The sequence below is a fragment of the Arachis hypogaea genome, chromosome 20, assembly GCF_003086295.3.
Source record: "Arachis hypogaea cultivar Tifrunner chromosome 20, arahy.Tifrunner.gnm2.J5K5, whole genome shotgun sequence".
NCBI classification, from domain to species: Eukaryota; Viridiplantae; Streptophyta; class Magnoliopsida; order Fabales; family Fabaceae; genus Arachis; species Arachis hypogaea.
In genome coordinates this window covers 115,282,441-115,293,254 of record NC_092055.1, presented here as the reverse complement: position 1 = coordinate 115,293,254, position 10,814 = coordinate 115,282,441, and the positions used below count along the sequence as shown (strand labels likewise).

General features: G+C 30.8%; 1 protein-coding gene across 1 annotated transcript; it reads right to left on the bottom strand.

The window, feature by feature from the left end:
• Positions 1-1,700: 1,700 nt before the first annotated feature.
• On the bottom strand, positions 1,701-2,389 carry LOC112786188 (3',5'-bisphosphate nucleotidase AHL-like). The gene is made up of 2 exons (XM_072230613.1): positions 2,085-2,389; positions 1,701-2,004 (listed from the first exon to the last, which is right to left on the bottom strand). The coding sequence occupies exons 1-2, from the start codon at positions 2,387-2,389 to the stop codon at positions 1,701-1,703; spliced, it is 609 nt and encodes a 202-aa protein (XP_072086714.1).
• Positions 2,390-10,814: the final 8,425 nt, after the last annotated feature.

The following is a 10,814-nucleotide window of genomic DNA, read 5'->3' as shown; positions in this document are numbered from 1 at the left end:
TAGGTATGTTACCCTTCTTTTTTTCTTTCTCTTCCTCTCTGCCAGAGTATTTGAAGGTGTTTCATGCATGTTTATTATTATTCTTCTTGTTACTTCATTTCCATTCTTTAAGAATATTATGTTCTAGGGATCTTTTTATACGTAGAATTTAATGAAAATAAAGAAATATTTTCTGCACCCAAAGTAAAGGAGATATTCTTCTAAGTTGTTGTCATTAGCTATCACTTTATATCTTCTGCTAGCAACATGGAACATTTTATTCTTTTTACCCCCAAAATATTTTGAAATGAACAATTTATAATAAATAAAAAAATAAAGTGAAGAGGTTAGGTACTGATAAGCTAGTTTTATGAGCAATCAAAATCGCTAACATGTCAGGCTGGAACTAATCTTTTCTCCCTCCTTTGAGTAAAATAATGGCTTGATAAGACATGGTTCACTGTGGAATGTATCTGTGATATATATTATTATATTTATTCACATGTCATGTTATATCATTCATTTCACCATGAAGTTGTAAGGATGATGTGTAGTTTCTGGCCATTCATGAAAAGTGATATTTTGCAGGATTAACATTTTGACCTCCATTTCCTCCTCCAATGTCGTTTCCAAACCCGAGCACGTCAAACCCTCCTCCGGGTCCAAAGGATCCACATGCACCATAGTCATAGTTGCTGAAACCATGAGCAACACAATGAGCCAGCAAAGGATGATGGTTATGAGTTTCATGTTTGTGTTAAGGAAAGTGGAAAGATATGTATGTGTTGTGATTGTCGAATGCAAAAGGTTGTATATATAATCAAGTGCCTTGGCGAGTGAATGCTATGAAAAAGGGAAAGAAAAAAAAGGCATTTATTGACGGCTAGAGAAATTATGGAGATTTATGATCCTGTATTCCTGTTTTGTAGGGTTGTCTACAATTACTGTACAAAGTATTCTCAATTCACAAGATACCATACAACTAACTGTGTTTAAGGAGTTCTAGTAGTTAGTAACTACCTCAAATTTCAATTGGGTTTTGTAAAGTCTAGCATAAAGAACTCTTGTAGCAGCTGTGTATAAGTAACTTGCAAAGTAAGATAAATAACTCTGGAAATATCAATCTTTGACTTTGCTTGTCTTAACATAAATTGGCCAAAACAGAAATGTTTCTCTTTGTTTAAAGTTTAAACTGTCTTATTGAAGACTCAACTTATTATCTTACTTCATTCTCTGTGTTATTATATAATTTATGTAAATTAAAGCAACATAGTCAATCTTACAGTATATATATTAAGTGTGGAATTAACGATACACATGACATGCTTGTTTTGTATAACGGAAGCAGCATAATTAAATACATACAGCTGTGCAGTTTCTCTTACGGAAAGAAAATATCTATTTATATGACAGTAATTAATGATGGCATACTCTCATTTAATATATCAAATGATATTGTTGCAATACTTCATTTTCAGTCTTAGGAGTAGGAATCACGCCTCATTAAATGTTACTTAACTTTTTATTTTTCATACAATGTCATACACTAGTAGTTTTCATGATACCAATACATTAACATTTAGCAGTAACATAATTAAAGTTGATACAGGGGGATCTCTATTATAAGAAACTGCACATAATTAACAGAAAATAAAAGATTAATAATATTATTCACATGATCACAAGTCATGACATGCATGCATATCAATAAAAACAATCTTTTAAAGGCAAGAGGAAGTCCAATTAGTATCAATAGCATCAATGATCTTCTCATGCAATGTGGCTTCACAAGAAGCAACTATACCACGATCAATACCTTCTATATCTAATTCTTTTGAGAAGTTTAGGAGATTTCCTCTAGCATCTGTTACCATGCCACCTGCCTCCTGCATGATGATAATATCAGCAGCATGATCCCATATTCTTTCCTTGTAACTTTCCTTTGCAAACTTCATGAAAGCCTCAGCATTCCCATGAACAATTGCTGAATATTTTGCCATGCTATATACTTTTAGTGGTTGCTTCATGCATAAATATTGAGTTATTATGAGAGTAATGTTGAGGGTATTTAATAATGATAATGGAATGAATCAAAATATATACACTTGAGACCAACAGTGTCAACTAGTCCTTGAGTAAAAGAATGACTTATTTTATTAGCTTTCTCAACTATTTCACAGAAAGTGGCCAATGAAGGATCCTCAATGGAAGAGAAACAAACTTGCTTTGCATGGTTTGGCCACACAAACTTGTCATGGGCATGGAGAAGAAGTGATTGCTTCCAAGCCTTGCCACTTCCTCTTTTGGCATAAACCACACACCTTTTGTTCCAAGATTCATGTGTTGGAGGAGGCAACTTAGACATGATCTTAAGATAGCTGTAAGGATAACTAGACCATTTCTTTTTCATAGGGTAGTTAGGACAACCAAGAACTCTAAGAACCACTTCTCCATCCTCTATGAGTGATAGAGCTACGGCATGCTGATTAACAGGACTAAGTGCCTTGAATTTTCTGGATAGACCCCTAATGGAGTTGTTGCAGTGACTCTTGATCATGTCAATAATCTCTGAAGTTATAAAAGGTGATTTTGTTTCTTGGATTCTAAATCGAGATGATTCGACTAGAATTTCATGAACTGTTTTTTACAACAGATTCTAACAAACCAGATGCATCAGTTTTGATGAGAGTTTTGACATCATCTTTGACTAGAATTGAGAAGTTTTCATTCCCTAAATACCAAGAGAATATTCAACTCACAATTTCTTGGACACCTCAATCTGTTTCAAATAATATAATGAAGTACTTTAACATGACTGAATTATTTGAGTATATTAGATCATGAATAACCACTATGAACTCAAGTTGGAAGTTGGAACCAAGATCACTAGTCTTAAGTAGGATAACATGCCCAAGATCATAGGATAAGCAATTGATTTCTTCAACATGGAAGACCTTAGAAGCAGTTCAATCAACCAATAAGACTAGCTAACTTGTACAATTCCAGCATGATTATTGTATAACCCTTGAAATCCTCCAAAACTAACATTTCATTGACTTACAACAAAATAGAAGTTAAAACAAACAAAAAATAATAGTTTTAAAAAGACATGTACAGTAATTAAAAGTTAAATAAAATGAAGTAAATGCTTTCATTACATGTATCTTTGCAAGTGTTGTAGATGACTCAATAGCTTGTTGCTCCAAGTTTACTTCTCTTTCCATAGCATCCTGTTACACCAATCACACAATCACTTGCATGTAAGGTAAATACACAAGACCAAAATAAATAAGCAATTCAAGATACAGACTATCTTAGTAGCATTATGTGTTGCACGTTCCTCTTCTGTTCTTCATTCTGCAATGAGAAGTTCCTCTAGTTGTTCATTTTCATATTTATAAAAAAATAATGCTTAAAGGGGGAATAGGAATAACATGAGACATGAAGTATAAACAATGTTTGGCTCCACAATCTCCATGTCAGGTACCCTTGATAAAGCTTTTTGAAATCCTAGTGCATAGGGTAAATTAACTCCCTAAAAATCAACTCATTTATAAAAGAAACTACTATTTACTAATATGTATGATTTTGAATCTGCTGATTATGATCAAATCAATCCTAATATCAAAATGGCATAATAACGAGCATCACTAGAAGAAAAATCATAAAGGATCATAAAACCTAGAAGTAATAATGATGGCTAAGAAAACCCACCTTTGAGAATAATAATAAGAGTAAACTACCATTTCTACCCACGAAAGTTGAAAATGCTGACACATCTACCCATAAAAAAAGAAAATTACCATTTGTACCCATAAAACATGAATTCCATATAACAAAATTATCCAAACACTAAAAAATCACATAAAAATCCCAAATTACCCTTATCATCATCCGCATCATCCACCCCTCCTTCTCTCCTTCCCTGTCTCTTCCTCGCCTGAGCCAAACTTTGAGTTCAAAGGCACCACCACCTCATTTTCTTCATCACTACCATCACCACCACCACCACTATACCTCCATTATCATCTTCTTCACATAAAACAACAACAACAACAATAGAAAATGCAAATTGTCTCAGACCACCGGACCACCACCGGCGTCCACCAAGTTGTTGCCCCCTCACCCGATTTCCTCTCTTCTTCCTCTCTCTCACCCCTTCTCACCCCTGTTCCCTTCTCTGCTCCTCTGCGTAACCACCACCGCGGCACTCAACAGTCGCTAGCACCGTCAAGTCCCACCCAACCTCCACTCGCTGCCACCGCGTCCTTTCCCCCTTTCTTTCCTCCTCCACCCTTTCTCTCTCTCTTTCTTCTTCTTCCCCTCGCCTCACCTCCGCGAGCCTAGGACCACATCGTCTTCTATTTTTGCCGCCTTTCGCAACCCTAGAGCCGTCGCCGCTGCCTCATTGCTACTACTGCCCCAACCCATTCCAATTAGCCCTCTATCTCTCGCTGACACAGAGCTCCGATCCAACCATGTCCAGTCTGCGGTTCCACCCGCTCTTTCCCAATCTGCAAACCCAGAAACCACCGAACCTACATCACGCAACCATTTGAAAAAGTAGAAGAGAGAGAGAGAAGCAAATCATAGAAGGGAAGAGAGGGAAAGAGAGAGAGGAAGGAGTTGACGGACTCTGGCAGCGGCAATGAGCTCAGAAAATGGAAGGAGAGAGAGAGAGAGAGGATGGGTTAGTGGTGATGGTGGTGGTGGAGGAAAAAAGATGATGCAGATAATGATAAGGGTAATTTGGGATTTTTATGTGATTTTTTAGTGTTTGGATAATTTTGTTATATGGAATTCATGTTTTATGGGTACAAATGGTAATTTTCTTTTTTTTTTTATGGGTAGATGTGTCAGCATTTTCAATTTTCGTGGGTACAAATGGTAGTTTACTCTAATAATAATAATAATAATAATAATAATAATAATAATAATAATAATAATAATATTATTATTATTATTATTATTATTATTATTATTATTATTATTATTATTATTATTATTATTATTATTATTATTATTATTATCTATAGTCAAATCAAAATATTACGTAATCCGACAAACAAAAAAGAACACAAACCTGAACAAAATATAATGCATATGTCACTAGAAGGTTTATATGCCTACAAGAAAACAATAAGAACAAAAATAACAAAATAAGGGAATGTTATAAATCTAATCTTGTGGGAATTCATCATTATCATGATGGTGATTATCATTCAGCTTTCTAAGATTTTTAAAGGCATATCTTTTGACCCTATACTCGATCGTATTATGATTCTTCAACACGAGTGAGACTGCAATCTTCATTTGATTCTCATCATCAACCTAATAAAATATTAACATTTAAACATTGGGCTTAACTACCTAAATATCAAAGAAAGAATGAAAAAAATTAGTATATAATATTACCTTTATATTAAAATTATCATCCTCAAAATAAGCTATCATCCAACTCGCAACCCACACGGCCACACATCCTCGTCATTCCTACATATCGAGCAAAATATATTAAAGAGTACTATATAATTACATAAATTTCATACCAATAACTACTAATTATATTATCTTACGATCCAACTTTGAGGATGGGAAGACCTTTTGCTTCTTCAAATTCAAATTGTGAAGAAATCAGATTTGGAGTGGTCTCGGAGTCATAGAATGAACGATTTTTCAATACTTTGTCTAAAAAAATAGCCTGTTTATGTGTATGTCAAAGTTTGCTTTTTCAGTCATATATCTAGATAATTAATAAAAAATCAGAAAATATATTTACTAATTTTAAGGCTGTCATCTTTCGCTTGAACTATTTCTCAATGAAAAACGGGTCTAGCAAAATGATTTGTCTTTTAACACGATTGATATCTACGAGTTACCAGTGTTCATGACCTTTGTCAGTAGTTTCAAATACAGGGATAAACACCTAATCAAGAGAAAGTCATTTTAGTTGTTATAGTTTTTATGTATATTAAAAATAAATACATTATGTTATGCTATATGATGTATACAACAATCCTTACTTTTTTTAAGCAGTCAACTTTTTCCAAATAAATATCTGTGATATAATACTCCAAGCAGCTGGGATCCATCTTGGTCTTTGCTGTCGCCTACGTTAATTTTGTCACTTGTTTATTTGCACAATACAAATAAAAAATACCAGTATTATTTTAACATACACTCCTATATACTTACCGCAAAACATGGAGGTACAAACCAATAACCACTTTCTCTTTTCAACTCTGTGGTCATCATATATGCTACTAAGAGTAGCACAGGAGAATCAATTGGCTTTCCTGACATCAAACTCCTGAATACATCTCTGCAAGTTGTAACCCCTGAAAATACTATATCCTCCTCTTTGCTGTCAAAGATAAATTAACATAAATAAAAATAGCTAAATAAATCCACAACACCGTTAAAAAATAATATGCTTGTTAAGTTTACTTACTTATCCATCAAAAGATCACTATACAAGTATGTTGCAATCGCAAGTTCAGTATCGTCCAAACCCATCAAAGCTGTTAGTCTAAAAGATATGTGCACCCACTAAATATAAAAAAAAAAACTATTACTATAATAATAATAATAATAATAATAATAATAATAATAATAATAATAATAATAATAATAATAACCAAAGTACTTATTACTTATTATTCACAATAGGTAGCTCTAATCCAGGAACATTAATTGGAGCAAGTGAAACTCTTCTCCTTTTTTTTAGCAATAGACAAATTCGTCTTTGCCTTTTCAATAGAGCATAGCAACAATGGATTATTCGATGCACTACCTTGTTGAGTAAGAGTCTTAGAATTAGAACCAAAGACCTTAAACACCTTAGAGGAGGAGCTGACATTATTTTTCAAATATTGAACAAGATGAACAAATAAACTCTCTATCACATATTAATCATCTTTGTTAGCGCTACAAAATATATGACAACAAGATATATTCCATAGATATAAACATACTACTAAATATGTCACTTTGTCTTCAGATTTATGAACTTCATTTGATACTATTGAACAAACTTATGTTGTTGTGAGTATAAAGTTTTGTAAGTACTTGAATCAACATATATAATATCAGGCTTCAGCATTAATAAGTAACATGACGCTTTATTCCTTTCAATTAGTATAAATAAGTCAACAGTAACTTAAAAAAAATTTCTTTCAGCATTTAAAAGTAATAAACTAACAATAATTATGGAACAGTTTACTTATCATGTCAACGAAGCCTGTTCATATACTTCAGGCATAAGCATTAAGCCAATGCAGATTACTAATGCTTTGCTCAGTACTTCTCATAAGAAGTCAACTAGAACCATTACCAATAACTAGGACTGTTTGGAAACTTAAACACATGTACACAACCTATACTATCAATAACATGGAGATGATTTTGACCTAAATAAACCCTAATCAAAGACAAAACGAACTCAAGTAAATCATCCAGACTTGACCGCAATTTTTAAAGAGAACAATTTGGAATATTATCAACAAACCAGCTAAATTAGTGAATTACCAAAATGGATATAATTCAAGTATAATGAGAAAATGAGAAATTATTTTGCAATTTAATATTTTGCAGAGGTTGCAGGAAGAAAATGAGAAATAATTTGATAAACTAACAAAGAAAAAGTCTTTGTTGAGGAACCTGGATGATGTTGGTAAAGAAATACAAGTAAACGACGAGAGCGGTGCCGTGAGTTGCAGCGGTGATGGAGCCGAGGATCAAAGGAACCAGTCAAAATGATCGGCACAAGCGAAGATGCGGGAGAAAGGCACGACAGCTGGCAGTTGCTCAACCTCCTCCAGCTCCTCGATCTCCTCCTCCACCTCAACCTGCTGCGATACCGAATTCCTACTCAGAATTATAATTAGTGATAGGTCCATCGTTAATCACAAGGCAAAATTCAATAACAACTAAGCTATTCGAGAAAACGACGTGGAAGAACTGGGTTCTTCTTCTTCTTTGTCCAGACAGAGAGAAGAACGACAGAGAACGACAAGGTGGCTGTTGGTGCTTGCTACTAATGCATGCTGTCGTCGGAGTAGGAGATTAGGGGTGAGGTTGTACTTTATTGGTAGACTGGTATACAATGATGAAGAACGATTTTTTAGATATTTCTTCTTTTTGGAATGAGTTGGGGGAGAGGGGTTAGGAGAAATTAAATTAGAGTTTATGAGAAATGAATCAATTTTTTAGTGTATATGAATAATCAAATGTATTTTGGTTTTGATTTTTAAATTATTTCAAATTTAAAAATATAAAATTAAGGTTAATTGAATTTTGACTAAATTAAAAGAATTAGGATCATTTTTGTTCAATATAAAAGAAAGAATATTTAAGTATTTTTATAACATTAAATAAAAAAATATTTTATATTTTTATTAAAATATAAGAGTAATTTAGTAAAAGTATTGATATTATATATATTTAAAAAAAATTAATTACTAACGTGAAAAATATAATACATATTTCATATTTTAATTTGTCTACATTTTTATCGTGCCAATGCGTATAAATTTATCATCGTAGCGAAGCAAACACCTAAAACAAAACACTTGTCTTTTGGATCAAATAATTGAATAACTTAGTGCCGCTAAAGGTGACATGCCAACAACTTCATTCATGACAAGATATCACAGAAACTTTATCATTTTAATTATCACAAATGAAGGGTTAATGAACAATATAATGATGATGACCCTTGGAAACACATATTAAGCCATAAATCAGTAGTTAATATAGACCATTATTGGTTTATTGCTGTTTACGTAATATAAAGAGAATTCCCACCACTTCGTTATGGATTAATGTTTGTTAGAAATTTGTCCGATTGAGTGTACAGTTATAACTTTATTCCACTTATACGAATAAGACATGGTTTTGTGGGGATGAAGCAGGTCGAAGATTGTGACTCGTCATCGTAAAATTATTGTGGAGTTGGCACATTAGTGCAAATCCTAAGTAGTATTTCCATTTATGAAAGGACAAATAAGGAAATAACTTAACTATGAGACGGGGGAAAATAATAAAGTTATGGAGCTGAAAGTGTTATTAAAAGTTAGATGCATGATCAAATGATTTATTTCATTTCATATTTATGTTATAATTTTTCTTATTATTACTACCTCTATTTTATATTAAATGTTTCTTTTTATTTTTTATTTTTATATATATTGCAAATTAAATATTGTTTTTTAATTTCAAAAAGTCATTAATTAACTTTTACCTATTATATTTTCTATCTAATATAGAAAGAGAAACTTAGAAGAATAAAGAATTAATAGATCGAGACAGAAAATAGTGAGGAGTAATTTTATCTTTCTCTTTTAATTGCTTATATTTTCAATTAAATTTAATGAATATCATAATACCTATCGTAAAATTTAAAAGAGATACTTAATATAAAACAAAAGAAGTATAATGAATAGCTCGTAAGATTCTAAGATGAATTGAAAAGATTTTTTTTTTATAGTTAATTTTAGTGACCATTATTACCTTTAAATTAGTGACATTCAGAACCCTAATAGGTTATATCAATGTCTAATTACGATAATGTTAAGAAAATAATTTAAAATTATCTTATCTAATTTAATATTTATAATTTTATGTATATAACATCTATAATTATATATTTATTATATATTTATATATATAATTATATAATTATTTTAATAATAATTAATAAATATTAAATAAAATAAAATAAATTTAAACTGTTAATTAGTTTTTACTATCTCATAAATATCATGAAAATAGAAATATTTGAGGAACAATAAAAACCAGTTAAAATCAGTCTAAAATTATTTTATTTTATGTTTATTAATTTATCTCTAAAATAAATGCAAAACATTAAATATAATAAATAAATAATTTTAAATATTATATATATAAAACTATAAATATTAAATAAAATAAAATAATTTTAAATTATTATTTCCTTAGCATTATTCTTATGGAAATACTTCAGTGTCCTTTAATTTACGTTTAATGATTAAATCTTTAGGGTGTGAAGTTATTATCAACAATTATTACTAGGACTAAAATGAGAATGGTGTAAGTGTGAAAATTAAACTCCATAATCCATAAAATATATATGATTTCAAATTTCTATATTGAAACTGCAACAACTATGTATAACAACCCAACATATACTTTGACGCGTGTTTCTCCAAAGAAACTTTTCCTAATGTCAGCAGCAGTAGTGCCCATCATTTAGATTTCGCCATACACTTTTTTTAAGAGATCTGAGATAAGATGTCACTCACCACAATGATTTTACGATACTACAATTATTCTTTACGAGTTCTTTTACATAATGTAAGGAAACATAGTTTTAATTTGTGGCCGCGTGTTCGTTTCTATGTTGCAAACTATAATATCATATGAAAAGCTCATATAGACATGTTAAGTAATTTATGCTGCTTCTTTTTATTAATTTAATGTTTTGAGATGAATGATTTTATGATATAATATTAAAATTTTATATTCAAAAATTTTAAAATTTAATTTTTAGAAAATTCTAAAAATAAAAAAATAGATATATAAAAATCAAACAAATTTTAAAAAAGATTTTTACTAAAAAAATATTATAAATATAATTATTTATGTTATCTCTTTTTATCAATTAAAATTTTTAAAATGGTTAGTTTGAGAAACATATTACTAGTAGCAAAACTTCATAATATCTATAATAGTGCAGCTTTTAAATTGGATATTAAACATTATAAATAAATAAATGATAGATTTAGTTACACCCAAAATATGTCTTCTACTTTAATTTTTATACTTAAAAAGAATGTTAGAAAAGTAAAAAATTTTAT

Bases quoted from the DNA above. Each gene is read 5' to 3' on its own strand.
- LOC112786188 (XM_072230613.1), bottom strand. From the start codon at position 2,389: ATGAAAAAGAAATGGTCTAGTTATCCTTACAGCTATCTTAAGATCATG. The intron at 2,005-2,084 runs GTGTATATATTT...ATATTTATGCAT, and splicing joins GTTGACACTGTTGGTCTCAA to GAAGCAACCACTAAAAGTAT.